At 37.0% G+C, this 27,438-nt stretch overlaps 2 protein-coding genes across 4 annotated transcripts; both read right to left on the reverse strand.

The window, feature by feature from the left end:
- Positions 1-413: 413 nt before the first annotated feature.
- Positions 414-16,633, reverse strand: LOC114524488. 3 transcript variants are annotated; one of them, XM_028545590.1, is made up of 11 exons: positions 16,345-16,633; positions 15,312-15,385; positions 14,294-14,644; positions 9,563-9,856; positions 9,025-9,300; positions 8,377-8,634; positions 7,465-7,785; positions 6,560-6,865; positions 6,208-6,357; positions 5,801-5,843; positions 414-2,399 (listed from the first exon to the last, which is right to left on the reverse strand). In XM_028545590.1, exons 2-11 carry the CDS (start codon positions 15,373-15,375, stop codon positions 896-898), a joined length of 3,567 nt encoding a protein of 1,188 aa, XP_028401391.1. In that variant the 5' UTR covers positions 15,376-15,385; positions 16,345-16,633; the 3' UTR covers positions 414-895. The 3 variants fall into 3 exon arrangements, with proteins under 3 accessions (XP_028401391.1, XP_028401383.1, XP_028401400.1); XM_028545582.1 differs by lacking the exon at positions 16,345-16,633 and having other exon boundaries at positions 15,312-15,580; XM_028545599.1 differs by lacking the exons at positions 14,294-14,644; positions 15,312-15,385; positions 16,345-16,633 and adding an exon at positions 10,835-11,001.
- A 408-nt stretch (positions 16,634-17,041) lies between these two features.
- LOC114526912 (conserved oligomeric Golgi complex subunit 8-like) lies at positions 17,042-25,805 on the reverse strand. Its single transcript, XM_028548457.1, has 10 exons — positions 24,817-25,805; positions 24,620-24,691; positions 23,907-24,031; positions 23,702-23,805; positions 23,001-23,067; positions 20,273-20,755; positions 19,918-20,117; positions 19,385-19,469; positions 18,854-19,050; positions 17,042-18,432 (listed from the first exon to the last, which is right to left on the reverse strand). The coding sequence occupies exons 1-10, from the start codon at positions 24,902-24,904 to the stop codon at positions 18,081-18,083; spliced, it is 1,773 nt and encodes a 590-aa protein (XP_028404258.1). The 5' UTR covers positions 24,905-25,805; the 3' UTR covers positions 17,042-18,080.
- Between the last annotated feature and the right edge of the window lie 1,633 nt (positions 25,806-27,438).

Consider the following 27,438-nt stretch of genomic DNA (forward strand, 5'->3'; position numbering starts at 1 on the left):
CTGTAAAACGTATAGTCATGTATAGCCAGGGCCGGGGTGATTGAGACAGCAATATAATCTGAAAAACTCTTATAATACAAAAAGAAGTTTGCCTATAGGCTTTTGGTACAGGGGCGTAGAACTTGGGGGGCAAAAGCTTCCATGGCCACTCTAGGATATTACTGAAAAGGGCAGCTAAAATGTGAAAATATAGAGGTGGTGGATTGTCAGTTCTGCAAGTACCATATGTTACGGTTTGGCCGTTTGAGTTTGCTTTCTCCTGAACAATTCGAAAATTCGAGGTGCGGAGATGTAATTCCTTGATTTTTACGCTAGTGCATGGGGATGCATGGAGTACAGAAGAACCTTAATTCATAATTCAGGCGCAAGTTAGTAACACGTTAAAACATCAAAATCGAAAAGGTCCCCTTAACTGTCAAAATAATACATACGCTTATATTTTAGAAGACTAAAAAGACCGTGGAAAGGAAAATTATTTACAGCAGCGTAACCTTCTACAAAATTGGTCAGTTTTCATCGTACAAAGGGCACATTTCACATGCACATTTTGCACACACTGTTTTACTCAACTCACAAAATCCAAAAGAATCAAAAAGAACACTGAAATATCAGGTTGGATCTAAAACTATTGCACAGTACTTCAGTCTTCGGATGCCTCCTGGAGGTATTCATAAAATGTGCAGTACGACGAGAGGACTCAAGGAAGACGATTAGAAATTTTGAATCTAAGTAGAACTGAAAATAGACGACAGCAATTTTGCAATCGTGTCTGTGGTCACAATGCAAGCTACACTTTCAATTTTCGTTTTTCACAATGGTAACTAAACGTTATGTGTTATATATTATTATACAATGTTCGCGATGATTTGTCCTATTATGAACATTGGTGAAAACATCAAACTGCCGATGTTCGGTAGAATGAACTATTTGGTCTGTGGGTGCTCAGTCTCTTATTTACGATATATTCTTGCATTAAATGAGCGCAACGTTTGCCTTTATCCCCATCTGATATATCTCTGTCTGCATGTGCGTTTTTATGACAGGATGTTTTCATGCCATCAACTTGCTTTAAATTCGGCTGCAAATCGCATACGTGTCCATTGACAAAATGAAAATCCTTATTTTTACTATGATTTGCACGAGAGCTGGAATCTTCCAGGGCATGTTTGGATTGGCCTAGTTTTTCTACATGCTTTTCCTGGATTTGATCAAAGCTTGTTGATGATGTTTCCTGTCCCTCCGGGCTGTCCCGTATTCCGTTACTCGTCTCCTCGTAACCCGCAGAACCACTCGCGTAAACATTGATCTCGCCTAATGAAGAATTACTACCCACATCTTCATTAGAATCATAAATTCCGCTATCTTTCAGATCGGCTTTGTACCCATGCCATTCAGGATTCTCTTTCACTGTGTTCACGGAATCACGACTGTTAATTGGAGATACCGAGTCATCACCGCTGTCGTCGTAGAAACCGGAGCTGTCGCAATCTCGAGCATCGTAGGACGTCGAGGCTGGAACCAGAGACGGGCAAGACCTTGACTCGCCAAGTATGATCCTTTCTTTAGCTGATAACATCTGATCTTCTATGTTGGGGTAGTCCGGTGTGGTTACGACAGAGGAGAGGTATTCCTGTATGGGCTCTTCGGAGTTTCCTTTACTTATGACTGGCGTATTACAAGTCTGAGTTGATTGTTCGTTGTGCGATTGTCCACCTTTTTGTTGCACGAGAGAATCGTACTGGTAATTCAAGAAGTAACCAGGATCATTATCACAGTTCTCTTGCAAAAGTTTTGTGAACTCCGGCATTGACCAACGATGATTCTTTTCGTCAGTGTCCTGTTCCATTATCGACTTTCGCCGACGTTTGCAAGCACGTATGTCCTCTTCTGAACAATACATGGAATCCCTCATTCCTCTCGTGGACTTCAGCTCGCTGAGTACACTCAAACCTGAGCCTCTGTTGCCTAGTTTACCGCCTTCCAGATCGTCCCGTGAACTATGTTCACTCGCTGTCGTACAGAATTGATCGTAAGAATCTCGTAACTCCGGAAACTCCGGTAACAAACGCCCAGTGTTAAACGCCATTGGCACATCATCCTGGGAACGGAAATAACCCTCGTAATTTTGAGGAAAGTAATCCTGGTCCATCGGTCCTTTATGGCCTCGTGTATTGGACGTGTCCGCTAATGTTCCAACGACGCATGATGTAGCATTGTCTTCGCACAATGGCGATGGACCAGACTTGTGCTCACATTTCGCCCGGGAAGCTTTAGTAAGACTGGATTTGTGGAGATTTTCTTGGCTCTCCAGCACAAATGATGACACGTTGGGAATGAACTTCACATCATGTAAATCGCACGAGTCAAAGTCAGAATCAGACAGGGAACTCTCCGTCGAGCTGAAAAATGAAAGATTTACATTTAGATTAGTACATGTGGGACGAACAACAGTTTTGACTACACAAACAAAAACCTTTTTGGATTGTCATTTATAATCCTTAATTAACAAAATCTAGTTCAGACATCGCGCTCGTACAATATACCTAATTAATGCACTGTTAAACACTAATCCATGCACTTGAGCTATTTCCACGAAGCTCCAAAATGATATTACATCTGAGTATATATATCTAAAAGTAGATGTAAGCAAGCTGGGAGTATTTCCGTCTGAAGTCTCTCATCATTGCTGACGCGTGGCGAAAAGGCAGCGCCATTTTTTCAGCACAATGTGGAGTATTAAACCTGGGACAATTCGAGGCCACGACGTAACCCTCAAGATAAACTCTCCGTCAAAATATCGTTACATTTTAGATTCTCCCCTTGACAGACAACAAAATGACATATTTCATGTCAAATCGTTCCCTATATACTGCCTCTTCATGCATGTGCATATACGACGACGAGAATTTGAACTACCGGTACTTTATAGTTCGTTTGAATGTCAGTACCCTAAAATATTACAAGGCATTGGCTATCTGACCAACACCTAAATATGTATCTATTGAACAAATATACGGTTCAAAAACGGTACATTTATAACGCCAATAACGAACCGTGCATAGGCATGCATATATAAAGTCACATGCAGTTTCCTCGGTGTTAAGGTGGTGATTTGCCAGATTTTGGAACATTAATTTGAACATATCACAAAAATGAGACGTTCATGCAGATTAAGAAGAAAGGCTTTGACTACAAGTCTACAATCTATAAATGTTATATTTGTTCAGTTAGGGACGTTGCTCAGTTAGGGAAGTTAGCGTCGTCCGATCGACGTATAGAGTCATTTCAGCCTGTACTGGAGGTGGTAATGCGACATTTCCGATCCGCTTCTTGAACTTCCTTGTCTTTTTGGGTAAACCATAAGCGATGACAAACGGAATTTAACAATTACCGAAAGAATGAGAAATACTTCCTCGGCTAAACGATCGACGTAATTTTTGCTGTGCGTGTCGAAAGTATATGTGCGACTATAATCTATATAAAACATTGACCTAGATTTAAATATAATTATTGGCCTATAATGTAGCTATATACTTTAATCTATGCCCTATGGAAGAAAAACATATCGTGGCTACTGCGGAGGTCTCGAGAAAATGCATCGGAACTATGAAATTCATGAAATATTTTCTTAAGTGTTTATATCATTTTGTTAACTATAAACAGCACTCGACTAGAACTCTAGAAGCATTGCCTGACCCAGAAATAAACCTCACTGTCACTGAAATAACTTCCAATCCAAACGAAAACAGATGTTCCAACCTAAATCTAAGGGCAAGCTATAGAGCAGTTGGTATAATATTTTAATATACATAGCACATGTCTACAAAATATATATTATTGATGGATCTGGTTTCTGTCAAGCGAAAACGTCGGATTATATTGAATAATACGTATAGTTTCAATTTTGAAATGTGTTTTGAAGCTTACGGTTAAAATTAAGGGATGTATTTATATAGCCTGTAACTACAACAAAGATATGATGAATTGCCAAAAACGTCTGTTGCAATATGCCACCGATATTCGTGTTTATCGCGATATCCAACAGGCATGAAAATACTGTGTTTGCGCTTAGCGTATATATGTGCATGTTTTCATTTCAGACTTCTCGTGAATATATGTGCACACATTCAACCTCTAAATACATATACAACAGGGCTAAATACTAATGCTATAACATAACGAATGTTAAAAAATCGAATCAAATCAAACATCATGTTGTATTACACAGATATAAAAGTCTTTGATCTGGCTTGAGTAAGCATAAATATAACGACTTTCTTAAATACATAATAAGTCCATAATTCCAAACAAAAGTTTAGAAACCTTGTTGCGATGTTGTTCCCCATTAAGTTTCATCAGTCAGCGATGTTCTCGTCTAAAACCTTTAGCACCTTAAGCGGCAGGGTATTGGCGATTTCCTTCTCAAAGTTTCGACTCTAGCGACTTCTTAAGAACAGCCTATTTCGTTTCGGTCTGTTCACAATTCACATGCCGTATATCCGCATATATGCTCACGAGAAGACGTCTGCGACCGCATGAGGTCATTATATAGGTCGGGAATGTTTATAGAAAATATGCATGTATTACGCAGCAGGGAGATAAACATTGCAAAGATCAAAATATAACATGTAACTTTATCAGGAAGAATTCCCAAGCCTTATTTGAATGCTTTCCATTCATCTAAATGTTTCAGAAGAGCTGATATATATGCAAAACCTAAATTTAGAGCAATTGATTTCTTTGTCTTTCATACGAAGAATATTCTAGTGGTCGACATGTAAGTGTAAGTGAAAAATTATGCAAATCAGATGCAAAAAATATTGAAATTGTAAAAAACAAGTTTGATGGATGAACATGCCACGTTTATTAATATATTCTTGTAATTAAGGGATATATAAACCGCTTTCCAACCACAATGTTTCGTTTTTGTAAGGACGTATATATATAGCTTTTTTTTAATTGCGCGTCGAAATATAACTGAAGAAGTCAAATTGTGCTAAAAATGTTACATTGATTGGGAATATTAATGATAAATGTTCGTTTGGTCACGTAGGAACTGGGTGGATGTTACCCTCTAAGGCCTGTAATCTTTCGTATTATAAAGTAAGACATTTATGGTTTAAGCTAGGCCATTAATTACGTGCGTCCAGACACACATGGTACACCTACAGAAACGCAACACTGGAGAGCAGCATTTAAACCAATCAATTCGAATAAGAATAACAATATATAATTGCGAACAGAATAGGAGACACACATCTATAGTGCACATGGTAGCACTAATTCCATTAAAGTATCGAGTATGTAAATACGTAATGCTTGATACCAACTCCTTTTTGGGCAGGGTTATTGCTGTAATCGAAGCTGTATGTGCGCGATTCAAAACGAACGGTATATGGTCGTGCATGCAGAATTACATTTCTATATCATTTCATATAGCGCATTCCTAAGACTTTAACTATTTTGTCAACTACATGCATGGGGCACGGCATGAAATGGTTTCCCATTGCCTCTGTACGATGTAGGCTTTTGTTAACCCCTGCTTTCTTCAGAAACAACTCTATATAACTGACACAGCTGTTCACATAATCAATAAATATAGCATATGGTAACCAGTTGCCAAAATTGGCATTTGAATTCTGTTCAATCAACTATCAGAAATTCCAGTCTGGTGCATGTGCCTTGGTTTTGATATTAATTAACAGCTCCGTCACGGTGAAATTCAATATACATTGCATGCATGCGTGCACGTGTTTAGAGAAAAAAGTATACTGCATCATTCTGTGTTAAAGTAATATACCTGTACAGGCGAGGCAGCTTGCAACTTCTATTGATTCTCTTTGCTAAAAACAACAAAAATGTCGAAATAAGTTGTTTCAAAAAAGAGTAATTCTTAGCAAGAGACGCTATTAAAATAGTTTTTAATGGCATCGGGCCAATCTGGTGAAAATCGATATAGTCCATACTGACTTCGAAATTCTACGATGATCGTGCAGTGATGCAGGGAAGTATAAATAAAGACCAAATATAATTTCAATTTTTGCCGTTTTCAAACACATCTGAACATCAAGTGTAGTTTGAAATCGAATTACTCTGACTTTTAGCTCAGTAAAATTTGCTAGTGTATAAATTTCAGACTAACACAAGAAAGCTGGCATCAATAATAATAATAATAATATTCGGCCACAAAAAGTCGATATTTTATACCTTTACGAGTTACATTCTTTCGTTTCTTTTTAAATCGATAACAGTAGCAGTAACTTCCAAGCGCCAAGAGGACGACCACGAGTGATGCAAAACTTACTGCTACCCACATGTGAGTATTTCCTTGGGAAATGGTTGACGATTGAACAGATCCTAAAAATTTTCATAGCTTGCTAAGAGCCTGGCATAAAACACTATAGAATTGCAAAATTCACATAGCTATAATATATATTACAAATTTGAAATCACCATTCGCGAGCCGAAAATCAGACGGCGAGAGAGTGGCTTCAGGGTCGGAAGGTTACAACATAAGCCAAACCTTGTTATAGGCGGCACAGCACTGAGGTCGATATACCTGTTATTGGAGAAGCATTAGCAACACGTGAAGGTTCACTGAATGCACCACCAAAAGAAAACATTCGAAATTCATAGGGCACTTTTGGACTGACAATGGCACCATCGACCAGCCATTGTCGTCGCTTCTTGTTAATGAGATTTCCAAGCGATTTCCAACTGGCTGATGAATTCAGCCGTCGATACTCGACCAGAAAGTATTGCACTTGTGGTCGGCCGGGAGTCTGGCTGTACGACCATGATATTTGGTATCCAGATGCAGTTCGAGTGCAGCTGACGTTACTAGGAGCTAGTGGCTTCGTGTGAACTAAAGTAAGAGATGACGATCATAAATTAGGAATGTATAGGCTAGAAACGGTAGCAACATAAAGCTCACCCTAGCACCTACAGGCGATTCTCAAGGAGAGATATTAGGTTCGACTTTTTTCCATATTGACTTACGAAAACAAGTAAAGTAATATATCGAATGGCATGTTTATATGTTGATTAACAAAACATTCGTAACTTGTCCACTTATTCACATCAATCAAATGGAAATCCATGTAAGCATGCCCTCAATAGTATACGCCGTACTTGACTTCACATGTGCCAAATACACACGGGAATAATAAATAATGAGGTATTGCTTGATCTATTGTATTTAATTCTGGGATGCACCGACCAAATATGCAACGGATCTTAACACTTATACAAGTTCTAAATCACTAAATGCCTACTGACACTATTCGATCGGTTGTATGCTATTATCATTCTGACAGATGGAAGTGAGTTCCGTGACGATCTTGCTCATTCTGTTACTTGCGCAATTTGACGTGATCTTTGTATGTGTTGTTTATATTCGACCACACACTCTGACTCTAGGGTAAGAATCGTATACGACAGATCGCATAGTGCTTAAAAATTCACCTTTGCTCTTGTCATGTTGATAAATTCGAGAAGTAACTCGGTCAGTACGAAATATTCGACTGAAAACTCCGATTCCCATTTTGTTTTTTCCTCTCATACTAAAGAGATATGACTGATAAGGTTCGATATCGTATACGGCGTAGGACGTCAGATCAGCTGGTATATTTTTGACACTCTTCCAATGATAATCATCGGAGTTCGATATTTTGTACCAAATTTCCAGAGTTTGCCTCGATCCACCATTGTAGCCTGTCTCCCACGATACAACAGCAGATTTTGAGAGCATTTCCACGTTTTTTATGACAGGAGGAGTTGGAGTGGCTACATAAACGAAATAATCGCTGTTAGGTTTATATACGACCTTCACTGGTTCGATGCAAATGAAAATGGTCAAATATACTGTATAATTGCATATTGACTAGTGGAATTGGGAGTCTCCAGGTCTTTATGAATCAGAATGTTTGATGGGAGTTAGTGCTTAACTTAACGTAAAAAGTGTAACTAAACATTATTTTCGTGTGCTCAAATCATACGCCAAGACACTTGCTGGACTGATGGCTGCCTGTGAATTTTTCATGCTGGACTAATGGCTGCTTGTGAATCATTATTTCTACCGTTTTAGCAGTAATTTGTTGGCATTTAACTACATAAATTAAGAAATTTATTTTTAAATGAATTTTCATCTCCGCAAATGCCAACGTATCAGTGAAATAGGTCACACGGTCATCGCGCAATAAACACTTGCCAGCAAGATGGCTGCCTTTTGCACCTGAGATCTTTCATTTATGAAATAGCCTAATATATAGGTCAGTGATTTCACCATCTAGCTTGTACAGTAGCATACCACGTAAACCAACCAAAATAATATTTTTATAATAATATCTCGCGCTAATGATATATTATTATACTTACATATCACCGATAGCTCTACTGATCGTCTCAATAACTTTCTAGATGTCCTAACTTTGCATTCGTATACACCACTATCTTCCAACTGTACATCCCTAATATGCAGGCGCCCACTGTGGGTTGTTGATCGGAATTTAGGCAATGATGAGTTCACTTTTCTCCATGTTACGCGAGGAATTGTTGCTTTACATGTCATTGTCAGGCTTTCACCCAGCTTCGCGGTTAATTTCCTCGGAGGAACTTGGGTGAATAATGGTTGCGCTAAAAAGATAGGTGAAAGATGGTTAAACGTATAGCAACATAAAACTAATACAATAAACGTTCATACAATACATAGAATTGTTCCTTTTGAACCTGTTATATAGAGACAAAATATCACCATTCATATTTGTCTGTTTTCTAAGCGTTCACTAACATTCAACTCGATAAATGAGTGGGGCTCAGAGATAGCGTTTTTGGTGATCAGTGAAAAAGTCCTCTCCGTGGCACGACTCAGGGGAACACATTAGGTAGTTGAGATTTTAGCCACTCTTTAGACAAATCTCTCACACTTTTGCATTACAAAATCGCTAATTTCAATGGCTTCATTGCCAACATACAAACAGAACAAGTAATTATTAACTTGCTGAATAAACAAAACCAACGTCCCACCTTCCACTTTAAGTCTTGTCTCAGCCGAATCTCCTAAACCAATTTCATTAAAAGGTGTACACTTGTAAATCCCATCGTGGTCTGATTTCACACTCCTTAACAACAGCGTTCCATTCGGGAAGATCACAGGAAGAAATGATTTGGGGAGTTGTTCTCCATTCCACATCCATTTTGTAGTAATCAGAGAAGGATTTCCTTGTGATGTGCATGGAATTTGAACATCGCTTCCTTGACTTACTATTACTGTCGGCTTACTTAACTTTATAGAGGGCGGATCTACAAAACATAGCATGAAAGGCGTCAAATACAAATCGTTCTATACCTCGTGTGTACTAGGGTATTTTAACGTTACGTTTTTTGGACCAAAAATCTTGGAACCTCAGGCTCAGTGTAAGAAGACTATCAAAGGTCAGATGATTAGTTAGTTCTATAATTAAGCAAGTTATCACTTAGATCGATTGTCATCTTCCGTAGATCACCTCCAGAGATTTCCAATCTCAATAAGTCAAGAGTGATGCTTTTAGAAATCTACACTTACATAATACTTCCATTTTCACCTCCAGTCCCCTAAAGACCCTGGGTACATCTTTGTCACTTTGCGTTTTTGCCCTACATTTGTACGTTCCCGCATCTTCTATATTCACGCGTCGAACAAGCAATCCACCAGACATGAGGACTGTAAATCGTGGGTCAACGGTGACGTCTACTTTGTTTTTAGTCCAAGTGTATTCGAGAAGCATCCTCGAAGAAACCTTGTTCTTCAATTTGCAGGTAAGAATGACCGAGTGTCCAACAGTGACTTGCTCAACAGTTTTAGCGGTTACTTCTTCATCTGCATAAAAATATAAATACGTCATAAACATGAATTAATGTGAGTGTATTAAATTAATCAAATCCGAAAAATTATAATTTCAGCGTTAATTTAAGAATTCAGATCGAGTTTTTTACGTCGTGACGATCCGGTAACGGTTGGTTTATACACTCTACTCTCTAGAGTGCAGATCATTTATTTATTTATTTAATTATCTTTATACACGATCGCCAAAACAGTCTGATACAGTCTCTTTTTCATTTGGCCGTGTGCCGGCACGACTTGACTAAGTTCGACCTAGAGTAAATTCCTATGACTTTGCGTGTGGTATGATAAATACGAGAGCCCAACATAGAACATTCGACAAAGCCATTGTATGCTTGAAAAGATCAGTTTACATTTATGAGTTCACTGCTTAGGACATGTCTGTGTCAAACGTGGTTCGTAACGCGTGAGAACGCATTACCAATAAACGATTATCAGAAATCTTAACTGTCTATACCCATGGCTTTTGGTCGAAGTCGATTTGCAGACGGCCAGATAAAACTTGTCCAGTTCTATTCGTAACTGTTTCAATTGGTTTTAGAGTTAACAGATAGAGTCATTAGAATTTGTTCTTCGCCTGGCAGATCTACTGCTGCGGTTTTGACTACATCACAATATGTACATGAAGAGCTATTCCATAAAATATAGGAACATATATGATTATCATGAACTATATTATAACCAGTGCATCGCCCACATGTCATTTATATGAATCGCGTTTGGCTGATGGTGTTGAAACCTGAATGGATAGTTTGTTTATTCAAAATTAATATTGTCAAATGAAACTAAAAAGACACTGAACGTTACAACCTTACAACTATAACCTTTTAAAACTGTTTACAAACTAATTCTACAATCGGCTATAAAGAACTGAACTCTATCGGCGAACAAAGCCGTTAGATTTTTATATTACGATACCATTTAACATTGAAGACATTATTTATCTTGCATTACCTCCCGCGGACACCATAAACAAGTCCATGAGAAATAAATAAATGATTACGTATAACTTGAAGTTGAGTCTGTTGTTTGAGAAAGAACAAACAAAAATCATGACCGTGTCAGTTAGCAAAAACCTCTCTACGATGCCAGTTATTGTGACCTTGTTGTTTTCATGTTGCCTGTGGCTCTATGTATTTCATTAGTACAAACAAATATTTAATCGATCTTGCTATTCGTTTAATTCGTGTAAATTGTTTCCACTTTGTCTCCGTGGTTCGAACAACCAATCAAATGCGCTCCTCCTAATCTTTTGGTCTTTTGTTGGGAGATCGTTATGGAAAACTCGGATTAACTGGAATCAATAGATTTACGAAAGTTATCGAAACTATAAAAATTCCTTGTAAAATATTTGCCAAGGGAAGAATCGTTTTGACAGCATAACTGTCTGACTGCCCGACGCGCATTCGTTAGCTCAGAAATCGTCGCAGAATCTTACTTTCCGTGCCAAAATCAAAGAAAACTATTAATATCAAGAATTTTTACTTGTCAAAAATAAAATATGAATGGGAATTTAAGAATTCGATCGTGTGCATTATGGCCCTGCGTCATAAGTAAAAATCCCCTATCCATGACACAAAGAATACCTAATCCAGATAAAATGGTTGGAATTTTATAAACAATTTTATAATATACTGTCTTCCTAGATTGTTACTGAGGTAGTTTTTATCCGCACGAGATATATGATTCCCTAGCCACGAAGCAGATGTTATAGAGGTTGACATAAACCCTGTATAATTCACAACAATCCGATAACGGACGTTGAATCATAGGGAGTCACGGCTATATTTATGATAGCTCCACCGACTCGTTACCAAGCGTGTTGTTTTTCTGTACGGCATTTTCTTAACCGTTCATTTACCGCATATACGACCCAGTGATACAAACTCGTCTCGTCCCAGGGTCTTTTGGGACCACATCGCGCGTTGTGAACACAGAAGACTGGGGACGAGGTTATTTTCATATCTATAATTTTCTAACTTATAAATTATAAATACCAATTTAGGTAAACCGAAATTCCAAATTCCAAAGGTTAAACATTGATGATATTACATTATTCCATTATTTAGCTAGAGATTTGCCAGGCGGAAAACGGATTCTTATTATAAATATGAGAGCCCAACATATAACATTTAAGAAAGCCATCAAAACAATTTAAAGTTTAAAAGTAAATATATTTGTAACGTTTCGTCTTTAACCTAAGACATCTTCAGACAAGTGATATAAAATTACATGAGATTTGAGTATATATAATCTATTTACATATGTAAATTAATGACGGATAGGAAGGTATAAGATAGTACATGACAAAACCGCACAGACGAAGGGACATAAACACAATACAAAAAACTATGAAAACACGTTACAGAAGATTAAGTGGGATTGAACTGCCCTGGGATTGAACTGCTCTGAAAGACGACGCAGTTAAACTCACCCTGAAACGTGAGAATCAAGTTAAAGCGTTGCTAAAGAAACTGAAGGCTGGCAACTGCATCTACGAAAGAACTTACAATGAACTGTATCCCACTGGTACACGCATTGGCATACTATACGGACTCCCAAAGATTCATAAATCCTCTATTCCTTTAAGGCCCATTCTATCATGTATCAATCACTATTCGTACGCAATAGCTAAGTTTTTCATTCCTTTCCTTACTCCAATCTCTATCAGTTCTTTTGTCATAAAGGACTCGTTTTCCTTTGTTCAGGAACTGTTGAGCAGTGACATTGATTCAGACCATGTAGTTATGGCCAGTTTTGATGTCGTATCATTGTTCACTAATATTCCTGTGGATGAAACGATTGAGATCATCTCAGATCTCATTTTTTTCAAACTGTATGTGTTTTGAAGGCCTTGATCGTTCACAATTCACCAAACTCCTATCTCTTTCTGTTAAAAACTGTCATTTTTCCTTTAATGGCCAGATTTATCAGCAGATTGATGGTGTGGCTATGGGTAGCCCTCTAGGACCACTCTTCGCCAATATTTTCATGTCTTTCCATGAGAAATCATGGCTCTCCAACTGTCCCCCTTCTTTCAAACCGATTCTATATCGACGTTATGTTGATGATTGTTTTCTTCTTTTCAGATCCTTGGACCATGTTCCTACTTTTCTTAATTACCTAAACTGCCAGCACCCTAATATCTCCTTTACATCTGAATTGGAAAGAGACGGAAAGCTGCCTTTCCTAGATATTGAAATAACTCGCTCAAGAGGTAAATTCTCCACCTCTGTTTATCGTAAACCCACATTTACCGGTCTTTTTACCAACTTCCACAGTTTCATTCCTGTTGAATATAAACGCTCTTTAATCTCCTGTTTACTTCACCGAATCTTCAACCTCTGTTCTAGTTATGAAAATTTTTCATATCCAACTTGAGGTTGTTAGGAATTTGTTAACTTGAATAGTTATCCCGCTCATATGTTTGACGAATTAGTTCGTCGCTTCCTTAACAACACCTTTGAGCCAAAACCACTTATTCACACAGTTTCAAAGAAAATGGTCTATTTTTGCCTTCCCTTCACTGGTTCCCACTCGCTTCAGATTCCCAATCAAATTACTCGACTTTGTAATGCTGCTTATCCGCATCTTAATATTCGCTTTGTTTTTCGTTCCACCACACGTATTTCTTCCTTTTTTCCATTTAAGGATAAAGTTCCCAAGTTTCTGAGATCTGGTGTTGTATACCTTTTCAAGTGTCGATGCTGTTCCGCATCGTACGTGGGTCAAACCACACGCCATTTACACACCAGAGTATCGGAACACTTGGGAATTTCCCCTATAACTGGAAAACCGTCATCTAGTCCAGTTTTGTCCAGCATCTTCTCCCACATAACCACTGCAGGGCACTGTGCCGACTTTGATGATTTTAAAATTCTTTCTTCATGTTCTGACAAACATGAACTCATGATTCATGAAAGCCTCCTCATCTCCAAACTCAAACCCTCACTTAACATCCAGGGCAGTTCAATCCCACTTAATCTTCTGTAACGTGTTTTCATAGTTTTTTGTATTGTGTTTATGTCCCTTCGTCTGTGCGGTTTTGTCATGTACTATCTTATACCTTCCTATCCGTCATTAATTTACATATGTAAATAGATTATATATACTCAAATCTCATGTAATTTTATATCACTTGTCTGAAGATGTCTTAGGTTAAAGACGAAACGTTACAAATATATTTACTTTTAAACTTTAAATTGTTTTGATGGCTTTCTTAAATGTTATATGTTGGGCTCTCATATTTATAATAAGAATCTATTCCATTATTTGGAATTTGAGAGTCCGGCAACTTCGTTTTTGGGCTAAACATTATTATCATGTATTCCCTACAACTTCATACACGAACGCGGATTGAAACTTTTGGCAAAAGTCTTGAATGTTACGGCCAAAGGATACTGCAAAACTGACCTTGAATTTTTAAATTGATACTCGAGCCATGGAAGAATGCGGTGATATCACCCATAAAGCTCCTGCATTCATAGGTGGCCGAATCTCGATGACGAAGAGGGTTTATCAATAACCCGCCATATTGATCCATATCCAGGCGCGTTGAGAACTCGGGATTGATGTAAATCTGATAGTTCGGGTATTTTACCAACAGCAGGGTATTGGAGTTAGTTTTTCTCCATTCAATCCATTTTATTTCTTCTTGATACGGCGAGACGTTGCACGGAATTTGCACAGGGCGGCCAGCTTGCCCCTGTAGTTCGAGTGTAAATCTGTTAGGTGTAGTGGATGTTTGTGGATATTCAATGTTTTCTAAAATATTTAGTTTCGAACAATGTTAGGATTTGGCATATTAACTTCATATCGACCAAACATGAGAATGAGTCAAGGAGCTCGCAAAGGAGAGCCTCAACCGCAAACTTTTGTACAGTCTAAAAATCAATTCACATGCAATGATTTTTTAATCGTAGGGCCATTAAATAATCTTCCTATATGTCTGATGCATTAAACTTTTTTTTTCCATTCAGTAACTCTTATATCATTAACCATCATTCGGGTCTTATATATAAAATATAATGCCGCACTGAAATTTCCATCCATTTGTTAACTCTTACCTGAAATGTTACATAAAATCTACGGTGACTGTGTCAACACAGCGGTTTCTTACTATATTCCTAACATTTTCTTCACATATAATATAAAATATAAATATCTAAAAAGGTATTGTGTGGTTGACGAAAGAAATGATGAAATACCCCAGCAATACTCTGCATGCGATTCAAGAGTATTAGGGCTGCTTTCCACGAAAAATTTTAAATATTTCTGAGTTATGTTAAAGCCAAGGCATACCAAAATACGGTGAAGACTAAGTTCTTTCGATCTACACTATAAGGATTTACACCATAACGTGCGTGTCAAAACGCGTGAAAATGAGCCTTACTTTTTCCCGTAGGAATAAGTTCACTTGGTGTTAACCTACCTTCTCCAAAGACGTATGTCAGACAACTTAGCAATACCAAAAACGTTTTCTTTCTCTTTTGCATTTACTACAACCTTTACAAAGCAAAAAGAAGCGCACTCCAATTGTGTGACACACTATTCACCGATTGTGATGTCATAATTAGACAAGTTAGGCGCGCATGTGCAATTTACGACAATGATCTACATCTATATTCGAACTGAAGCGCCAAGTCGTGACATAATAAAGCTCGAAACAATGATAACAGTACGTTTGTCATACGACTTTTCGATATCATCTTGACCATCGCAATGTTATAGTTGAAATCGAGATTATGTACGTTAAAACGCCACAGCACGAACAATCTATATTATTAATTACCAGTATCGCTAATTTTTTTGTGCCTGTTTAAAAGAATATTTGCTGATATACAGTATATATATGTTATAAAGGTCTGTTCAAACGATCCAATTTTGTCGCATCAAATTCACTTCTGTATAGTCTGTTGGCTTGCGATGTATATGGGCAGCAAATCAAAGCCAAATGCAACATTTGTGTTATCAATAACAGACTACATTCTATACATCAGAACTGAGACTCTGAGTTGGACCCAACAGGCAACAAAATCGAATCGTGAGAACAGAACTCAGGATTAACACAGTTGTAGGCTATATAATTATAGTGAATTGAAAATTAAAGTTGTACATGCACGTATGTGCAATATGTGGCTTTGAAGCCGAAGAAAAAATTCTCAGGCATGAACGCGTGATGAAACCTCATCTCGACCAAGATCACAGCGTTGACATTGAAATAATCCGATCAACTTTACACAACAGCGCTGATCGTGGCGAAAATAGTTAAATAAATAATCATTTAAGGAGAGAAAATGTCCACGAGGCCACAGCCACGACAGCTGCTTTTTTGAATTGTATTTACAAATATTATTTTTGTGTAAATTACAGCGTTCCGACAGTAGTATGCATGTCCATCGGTTAGACAAATACATTAGCTATAGTATAAAGGTTAGAAACACAATTTTCAAGCGCATACTCACTGAAGAAAATGGTAATTAAATATTACTTTAGCAGCAAGAGAACGACAACTTTAAATGCCCGTCTGTGAGAAGTGGTATAACAAACCTCTTTAAACGGCTTCAAAACATTTTGAATCAACCCGCTTCGCTCCTCTGCTATTCTGTAATACGGGTGCTGGTCGATTTTACAAACGTTCGAATCTACTCTGATTTTTTCACTGTTCAAAGGCGATTTCTTCAAGCAATTAGTACTTGAAATGAAGTTGTTTGAAAAAAGAATACATATAAATATAGGAACGAACACACGATGGCTTCATATGGAAATGAGGATGACCGCATGACGGGCGATATTGTGAAAACTCAATTTCTCGTTTACCATGTGGTAAAAACATTCATTAAGAAGTTGTAAACAGTTAAATAACCTGTATTTCATTCGCTCAATTCGCTTGAGATATTTTATATTTAGCCTGTGTATAAAAATCTCGATGCAATTTTGCCACCGCACTTGTGCATGCACGCGGTTCCTATCTCGCTTAAAACGCTGTCGCTGATTAGAACTTTGATAATGTTATGTTATATACGCTATAACTAGGGTTAGGACAGGCTTATGAAATACTACATAGTCGTTAAGTTAATTCTTTTCCGACCGAGAATTTTAAAAACATCATACAAGTTTAATTAAATTTATTAGTTTTTATTTCGATAAATTATAAATTCATACAGTTGCAAAAAGTTGTGTAATATATATGCAACAGTAAAATTGTATTGTAAATTACAATGTTTTTATGTAAACGGCAATGCACCTTTTTGCACTAATTCTAAAAATTTTACAATACAATATTCGCGTACACATGCATGCAATAAAACATCACTCACTGTGAATAATCGTCTTTTGTTATATATATAAATATGAAAAAGTCAATGTTAAAAAATCGCCATGATTGCAAATATATATATACCGATACTTACAGTAGTTTTTTCAATTTACAATTTACATCATGCATGATGCACATATAGGTAATTTAAGATTTTCTTCCCTATAATATATAAATCTTGAACTCCAGTGCATGTCGTTATTTAGGTATCGCGTTATTTGGATTGCGGTTAAAAAGCCCCTATATACTGTATATATATTATATACAGTAAATTACGCGATCAGCATAATTGTAAACCTCTCCTTTCCTACTAAACGTTAGAATGAAATTTAAAATTTTTAGGTGATAAATAAATACTAAACATTGTATGGCCAAGCCAATTGATTTCAGAGATGTGTTGGTTACTCCTACTAAGGCCACAAAAAATCTGTTCCTGGTCGCTAGGTTAGAGCAGAATTGAAGCGGCGACGCTTTATAAGAAAAATTCTCAAAACAATATAGTACTTTCTCATGGTTTTAACATCAAATTATCATTTAGATATATTGTGATCACAAATCACAATACGAGAATATCTAGCTGGTGGGTATTTTGCACTACCTTCATTTTGCAAATATAGTGATGGTTGATATTTGTAAAAATTTAGCGCAGTGAGCAAAAACATTTTTAGAGTAATATTATTGACACATACATGTGCATACGTAAAAGACTCAAGGCATGCGTACAAGAATCAAATGACCAGACTTCGAAAACATAGAAAAATCTTACTTGCATGGTTCTTGAATTTGTCGGCTTTTTTGAATGGCTGTGCACAGGATACTTTAATTTACCGTGACTTTTGCATTGTCGTCTTTTGATCTTTGTGTACATGTCTGCTTCAACTGTCATGTTTTCTCGTTATTACTGATATCATCAGAATTTGGTTCGTCAATAGGAACATGGTGGTTTTCAGTCGTTTCTTCTTTCGAAATGGGCTCAGTCTCTTCATCAGGCTTGATTTCGGCGTCCACAGTGGGCTCCGGTGCAGTGTTCGGCATCATTGGCAACAACGGTGCAATAAGTTTGTCAGCATCCATGGAAATGAACGAGGACACATTTTTAGTATTTCCTATTGGTTTTGATGAAAATAGTGTTTGCACGCATCTGTTCAGATACGGCACGAGTGCCTTTGCTAGGACTACACAAAATTTCTGGAATAGTTCCTTCTCTTCGCTGGTCAAGGCAGTTTCCTCCGCGCTAAACAAAAAAGTAGAGTAATGTCTAAAAATTGTAGAGAAATCATGTCTTGTCCGTTTTTTCAACGTTCTGGTTTATGGTTAATGGCTTTCTGAGCTGAAATAACTTACTCTCATCAATATTTTACACGAACAGCCGTGGTATCTCATACAAATCACTGATCTGATAATCACTGGATATATATAAATACCTACAGTGTATAGAACACTGATAAATACCTACAGTGTATAGAACAGAGAGAAATGCCACCTTATCGTTACGGTAGCGCGACATCTGAATTTGATTTGGGACTTGGTATAAACTCAAGCCCTAACTGACTTTGCTAGGTACATTAGCTATATCCAGTACATTGTTAGACAAGTGCTAAGATCTTGAAATAACAGCAGCGAAAGTTACTTGTCAATATTTTATCACACTTTACCGGTAAAACGATGTTGTCTCGGCAACAACAAGGCTGAGAGAGTTTTCCACACACATCTTGACAGAATGAGCGATGCCAAGTGGGGCACAAAGTCGAAGATCATTCAGTGCAGCCAGAACAGCATTTGTAAATGATGCCAATGGTGGGTGCTCTAACAGCACAATTGGCGGTGATATATTCTCGTCTGACGTTTTCGTCTGTAAAACAAGACATGTTACAGTAAGACAAAAAACTGGTCTGTTCAGTGAGAAAAGTTGATTGACGTTGAGGAACTAAAGCCTGCTCTATTTATCCACGGTACAAAATATCACGTGATAATAACTGTAATTATACTGAGGAACAGTAATCAGGGTAGCAGCTATAGACGCTTAATTGGGGATGGGGTGTATTTCGACTGATTTCTTTTGTACGCTATTGTTCCTGTGGTATGCAAAGATGAATATATATGAATACACACCCCCAATTCTATTGCTTTCAATGTATGTATGCAGCCTAATCTATGAAATGGGCCCAGTTCTTTTAAAATCTAACCTTGCTTGGTGTTGAGCCCAAAATAGTCGATGTTAGTGTCGAAGAAAAGGAAACAGGGTGGTAGCCATTCATCGTCTCTTTGAAGCTAAAAATAAACGTCATGTAATTTTCACAACAACTTTTTAGAGGAATTGGGATTTTTGATGCACAGTCATTAATACAGCAGCGAATGTGATGTTACACAAGCTCCCCCTCATATCAAATGAGACATAATTATCACGCTATCATCACACGCGTTGTCCGTGATGAATGAAATGGACCAGTGGCGTAGAAGACGCAATAATTGGGGAGGGGGCACAGATTCATATATTCACATATATTTATGTTAACAGACCTGTTAAAAGAAATTAATCTTGCACAACATGAATATATGAATATGTGCTCTTCCCCCCCCCCCCTCCCCAATTATCGTGTATCGTACGCCACTGAAATGGACAGAGTATAAATCATGTATAAAAGTGATACACAATTCACATTTAAATCTATCACTAGGCAAAGATGCATTTGCAAAAGGTGCATTGTCGTTCGGTTACCTTTGCGTGGCAACATCCATTGCTGAAGAGAATGAAGAGAATGAAGCCTCTTGGAAAAGAGGAGCTAACAACCCGCGAAAGTCTGCCCCGACTCTACTGAAGGATAATCCAAAGTACATGCATTGTCCCAGCAACGAATCCGATCTGTTTCCAACACCTCTCTTGAGATCATCACGTAACGTGGACAAAAACGCGGATATCTAAAGATATTTTGCCAAACAAGTTATTTTGAAGTTTTACGAGGAACAAGCAAGGTACAGTATTGTCTTCTTCGTCTCCATTCCCATAACATTTATAACCCAAAACCGTATCGTATATACTAAATGATGCGGCAATGATATCCGAAGCACTGTACCTTTTGTACAATCCAGGCATGAAACAAGCTGCTGTTCGCTGAACTATCCTCATCATCACCAAGTATGCCAGGCTCGTCGTCAGAGAAAATTGCTCTGTACTGAGTTATAATATCGAACAAATGTACTCGACTAGCCTCGATAGTTTTACTGATATGGTGGTATGGATCATCGCGAGGTATGGCAGACAAAACACTCGATAACCAACTATCTCGGGCTTGCAAGAATTTCATTCTCAGTTCAGTTTCAGAGAACACATCGAGTCTTCGCAAGTAACCAATTATCCGCAAACACTGTGGCAACTGTATGTTAGTTCTCAGTTGTTGCAACAATTGAATAAGCATTAGTTGACTCGAAGCGAATACATCCGAAATGATGTTCTTGATGACAGTGATGTTGGAAAATCTCTTTTCCAGCCGCTTCACAAACGTGGACAGTTCCAGAGCTTCCTCGTAGTAACCATTTCGTACACATGTATCCATTAACTGCATTGGGAGATTATAAAATTATTAAAATTAGTACCATAGCCTTATGTAGTGCAAATATTGGAAACTCTTACCTATATATGAAAAGAGGGAGCATTAAAAATATTTTAGTACAAGAATTTACATTGACAAATATCACAAATCTTAAAAATGAACAGATTTGTATAGAATTAACCAGAAAATACTAAGTGTACGTGAACAGTGATAGCTTGGGCAAAGAGAAAGAAATGTTGGGAATCTTTTTATAAATGGCTCTCAATCGTAAATTTAATTAGATTTATTTTGTTGATTAATATAATTTAGTAACTATTGATATAACTAGGGATCCAAGGATAGTGCAAAGTTTTGGCTATAATGCAAATGCTGTTATACTTGTGATTGTGCAAAAATGCGCGGTTATCCAGGTGATCTCGCGCTCATGTTTCGGCCGGTCGGCGCTCAGAGGGTTTGTGAGAGTGGGGGTCCGTCTTGCGGTGTTTGGTCGGTTGTGTCTTTTGTTATTCTTGGTGGGGCCGTTCGGGGTTTTGTGGTTATGTTTGGTTATAGGGGCTATGGCTCTGATATAGATTTGGGGCCTAGGTGGGGTGTGTTTCGCGAGGTGTTGGAAATGATGTAAACATTTTATAATAAAATATTTCTGAGAAGAATCCCACAAGATACTTTCAAACTGCACTATACTGTATAAACCTTAAAGTAAATAAACCTTGCATGATTTACATAACCGATGCGTGAATCGATCACTTGTCCTGACAGCACGAAAATATAACCAAACATACTCAAATTACATTACTATAGTCGCGATATTATATATGGATATCAACCATAACAATATAATTAGCCTTGAATGCCTACTGTGTGGATCCACAGTTTTCATTTTGAAGCATTTTTTATGACAGTAAAATTGGTTTGTGCATAGGCGTACGGGACTTTTAAAATGTGGTCGCGCAGATGAAACATGGTCTAACGTAATTAATGTAATAGTTACTTTGCCCTTCTTTTGGACTGATTGGACGCCTGTATATATTCAAAACCGATCCGTCTATTTACATAACCATATGCGCGCAATCGCACTATAGCCTACCTAAATAAAATACAAAGCACTAAATAAATATAGCTCTATGAAGTTGTGCTATAAGAAAACGAACTAAATAATATTAGCACTTAATTGTCAACATTTTAGCGTGAATTAACTGCAATACGTAAAATACAAAACAATCCTATGCTTCATGAAGTTTGTGTTGTCTAGCACTCTATTCAATGAAGTATACGATCTAAATAAATCGCGCAGTGTAATATTCGATGCGTGTGTTTATAACACGATGCGCGCATCAATGGATCAGTTCAAATATAGTGTTTATTACGTGTAATAATAGTGCATGTCGTGTAGCACCTTAGCATACCATTTAACCTGATAATACTGATCGGCACTTGCTAGTAATATCGCCATTTTGCTTCAGATTTGTACATTTTAAACAGAACTGTCTCGCTCCATTGTTTCTCTATAACAAATAGTAATTATTAAGCACTGTTATGGTTAAAAATTTTTTAACCTCCATAGTCGATTATACAGCAGTATCAATTGCTATCAACACATGTTAGATTCGTGAAGTACATTATCAAAATAAGTCGTGTATATTATGTTATGCCGTTGCGTGTAGTTAAAATACGATAGTGGATGTGGACGTATTCTTTCTTGGTTCTGCGTTTAATGAGTTCACAAATTCTCGAACATTTGCTCGCTTTTCGCGTAAAATATTTCAAAACAACACTTCGTCGCTCCATCGCTCCTTATTGTATTTTGCGCTTCTGAATATTAATCGCGGCCTTATGCGCATTAATGCGCTGTTCAAGATGAAATCGCGTGTACCGGGGGGAACAACACACATATCATCGTAACGAATGTTATAAAATTTACAATAACCACAGTAATTCTTTCATATTTTGTTTAAATTGGAAAATGCTAAAAGAATATACAAATCAGAAAACTATATACTTGATCAAACAAACTTCCTGATACCCACCCACATAGGATCAAAGACGACAAACAAAAAACACTCCGCCCCCCGGAGTTTACACTATGACTGACTGACTGACTGTCTGATGTGAATTTTCGCCACTCACCACAATACTGCAAAGTTTCAAAGAAACTTTGCACTAAAAATACACAATAATTTCCTAATCCTGTCAAATTTGCAAAATATCTTTTCTAACAAAACTCCTTTCTCAGGAAGGAAAAAATATTTACCTGTGGGATTTCTAGTACTTCAAGCAACTGAGTGTGTCTACCAAGTATCATAGAATTGGAGTAACGTCTAAAATGTGGGACAAGAAATTATTATTATTATTAAATGAGGTTTAAACGGTCTTAATTTAGAGTGGAATTATACACACTTCAAATTCAAGCCAGGAACAGTTGATGAAAAATAAGTCAACTATAGGTCCTCCCAGCGGGAATCGAAGCTACGCTTTTGCGACGCTGGTGCAATGCTCTTGGCATTGAACTATTCCTGCCGGAGGACCTATAGTTGACTCATTTTTCATAAACTGCTCCTGGCTTAAATTTGAAGTGTGTATAATTCCACTCGAAATTAATAAGACCCTTTAAACCACTAGAATTTACCTGCCTCGAGTGAAGTGCCAAAAATCATAATTGATTTACCCTTTATTATTAAATGGTTAAATACACTACTTCTCAATTTAAGGAGAACTATTTACATTATAAAAAATAATAAAAAATCTTTGAATAATAATGTGTTAAAAAAATTCCATACTGTTATCACATCCAACTGTCAGCTGAGCATGTTGGTGTAGCAGCAGTATCATTACAACTAACTACTGTGTCATTGCACAGATTATACACAAGGCATAATTATTCAACATGTTTAAATAAAGATTACTGATCTATATTTGATAAAAATTTTAAATATAAGCAAAACAAATTATTACCGCGAGTTAATTTCTTGTCCAGCATCCTGGAATCGTTTACATTTATCAATAAAAGATGGCAGTGCATCTAATAAGGAGTCAACTTGTGTTTCTACATGAATAAACTAGAAGATGATATTTTAAAAATGATTTAACACTTTGTAATGTTTCAACTAAGAGATATGAAGATAATGTTTATATATACATAAGAATTAACTTTACTAACATCTTGAAAAATTTCTCTTGAACAATCAGCTGTTTTAATGAAGGTTTTATAGTTATTAAATGCAAGATCCTGTGTCTGCTCCAACAGCTGGGAACGTTCCTCTGATAGTCTCTCAGGTTCTGAAACTAAAACAGTGATACCAAGCGTCACTTGATTTGTGGAATGTTATTAAATGATTCATTAAATAACATAATTATGTTATATAATGCCTTGTTAATTTATCAATGTCTTAATTTTAATTGGTTGTTTTAGGTCATGTGGAATTAAATGAACATTTCCATCTCACTGACTGCGCAATCGAGGTTTCCATTGCATGGTCTACCCATTAACTCTCACAGTATTTATTTTATTGTGCTCACATGCATTTGACTATGAGTCAGAATATATGTATGTTATAACAAATAATGTATTCATTTTTATTGGCCGGGGACTAGCAAACCAAAGGTCAAGAGTTAGATTCCCAGTTGGTAAATCCAAACACACTCAGTTGCCAGTTGGTAAATCCAAATTACACTGTAGCACCATCACAACAAGAATATTTTTATTGGGTGAAAGATGGATTGTTCTATTCAGCTTAGCTTTCCCTCCTTGAATGGAACATTTCATCTTTCACGTCATGAAAATATTCACTGTCAGTATATTGAAAGAATGGCAATGGTAAAGCTTTCTATATTATTCATACTCTTGCGGTTGGAATCGATGTTAATACTTACCCAAACGGTCCAAGTTTGATGAGCTGAGTTCTGACAGGTAGAAGGTAAAATCTGGATTATCTCTCCAATTATCTACGAAAATGTTCATCAAATTATATCATCAAGTCTAATAATAATACTGTACTGACGGTACTGTATACCACAAATAATATTTTGTCAGTTTTATATTGAAACAAGCAACAACGCTTCTTGCAAACCTGGAATACTATCTTTAAAAACAGCGGAGAGCAAATCTCTGTTTGTCGACCGCAAAAGAAAGCTATCGTCTTCTTCAAATGCAGCCATTTAAATCAATATAATTTGTGAAAACGCTGCTCACCCTTTGATGCTCGGAATCTTCGGTTCGAACTTCGAAGGCTTTAAATAATTCCGCCAACGTGGCAGATGTTCAGCAGTACTTCGTCTTGTAGGGAATATAATGGCAATGGCAGAGAATAATGAAGACTACTACATCCAGGTTGCGTTGAAACCATTTTGATACTACTCAATAAACTTTTCAAATCTGTAATAACTTTATACATGATTTGTCCAAACAAAGAGAGGAGCTGTTGCGATAGCCGATACCATTGTAGAATATGCTCGTGCAGGAATGAAATCTTCGAGCCACAGAGCCCATAATTCCATAAAAACTAGGCCATGGTTCATGGTACACAGTAATAAGGTAGTAATAATGACATAGCGTTTTTTCCTATCTTTATAATAAATTATACTTTTGCCAATTATACATTGGACATTGCCAATCATTCTTTTCTCCCAAATGGCTTGTTTTCATGTTAATCTATATTTCATTGTAACATGCCATACGGTCACCTGAACGTACAGTACTTGTTTCTTGATAACCTTTGGCTCGACACGAAAAAGTACTCGACAAAAAACTGACAAGATCATTGGGTGAAGGGTAAAGCCTATTGCATGACGAAAATTTATCATTATGAATTACTGAATTTGTGAGTTATTTTAAAATAAATACTAAATTTACCCGACAATGCAGCAGGCAATTTTACGAAGTTTGTTTCGTGGCAGTCTGACAGATGAATGGTGAACGAGAATTCGTCCCGGCTTTCTTTCGTAATTGTCGGAAACAAGTTATTCTCACTGATGTGAAATGGTCCGGACGCAGTTTTGCGTTCACTAAACCACACTCAGGCCACAGAACGGTGACATTATGCCTACGGTATTACCTACGGCTTTACCTAAAATATATACAGGGAACCATCAGAAGGGCCCACGTACTGAGCAAGAATTAAAATGAAGTCGACAAGCGTCCATACGCCAAGACCACCGAAACTAAATAATTTTGCCAATCCTTCTTTCCAGTATCCCAGGTAAAATCTGTCAACACCAAAACCACCTAGGGTTAAACTGAAACAGAAAGCAACCAATATACGAAATCAACAATATACGAAATCAACAACAACAAATTAAAAAAATATATAACAAGTTAAATTGTGTGTACCTACCTGAGCAGTGCGGCTGTTGACCATCGATAACCGGATGTCCAGTTACATGTCAGTATTTTACCAAATGTTCTGTTTCCTTAAAATAAAAAAAGGGGTGACCAGTAAACTCAGTATCGATGGTGGTATCAATAATTAATGTTGGGCAGCTTCAGTTTGTTTGAGTTCACTCATGAGTTGGTTAGTGAGTCGAGTTGACCATTATTCAACAACAGCTCTTATTAAAATAGTCCAAATGTAAATTTGTCTTTATTTCCCTACACATGTAGAAATATTTGACCACTGCACAAGGGAAACCAGGGCCAGTTGTTCAAAGCTTATGGGAATATTAATGTGATTTCTCAACTCTACCATAAATTGTATTTAAGTCTTGTTCAACACCTTCATTCCTCCACAGAAACAGGTAGAGAGGGTGGGTTATATATGGATGTTTGCATACAGTGAAAACAATCGATTTTGAAAGAGATCACAGAAGATGGATACAAAATCCCCCTTCCAAAAGTGTTGAGCGTGATAAGAAAATAATAGATTGGAGGCCTAGCTGGATGTACAATAACTACAACACATACCAAGACAAAGAGTGGTCTCTTTAACTGTACAATTTGTGCTATATCTTCTTTTTCTTGGTATTTCCAATGCCTAAATATTAATGTCTGTACAATGTATACATATTTAAACAACAACAAATGTTAAGTACCACTCCAGAATTTAGTTTTGCAGACACTTTTGAGTTATGTGTGATTACGAAAAGTTTGCTTTGCACGGATGATGCATGTCCTGGCTTACGGGCTGAAAGTTCTGCAAAACGAAATTCATGTTGTGTTTCCACAAACAAACGCCCAAAATTAAATCTACTATACCTTACAATCTGTTCTTATATTGCATATATGCTCTGTTGGCTCTGTTTGATAACAATATCTGCATTTCATTTTCTTCATGAATGAGCGTTCACCCTAAATTAATTCATAACATGAATCCAGCCTCCCAATCAACCTCATACCCCCGTACCCCCTGCGGACTATTGAAGTCCAATACAGTTACTATAGCATGCTCTATGTACAAATCATATCCCAATCTAAATGTACAAGTTATGGTTTGAGTATATAGGAACAGAAAACTAAGCAATTACCAAATGGCAACATGTCTTCTGACTCCAGCCTAAACACTGGACTACACTACTGTACCACATACTGTAACCTAATTACACTATCTAACAATGTTGCTTTCAGTTATATTTGGACTTGCTTAATTAAAATGTTACATGTAGTTATTGAATAAGATGGTTTGGACAATCTATTCACCAGATAGGTTACAAGATTATTCAATGACAATGGAGTTAATTCTTAATTGGCTGTATAAGTT

The sequence above is a fragment of the Dendronephthya gigantea genome, unplaced genomic scaffold (genome assembly GCF_004324835.1).
Source record: "Dendronephthya gigantea isolate DGI-Jeju-01 unplaced genomic scaffold, DenGig_1.0 000001F, whole genome shotgun sequence".
NCBI classification, from domain to species: domain Eukaryota; kingdom Metazoa; phylum Cnidaria; class Anthozoa; order Malacalcyonacea; family Nephtheidae; genus Dendronephthya; species Dendronephthya gigantea.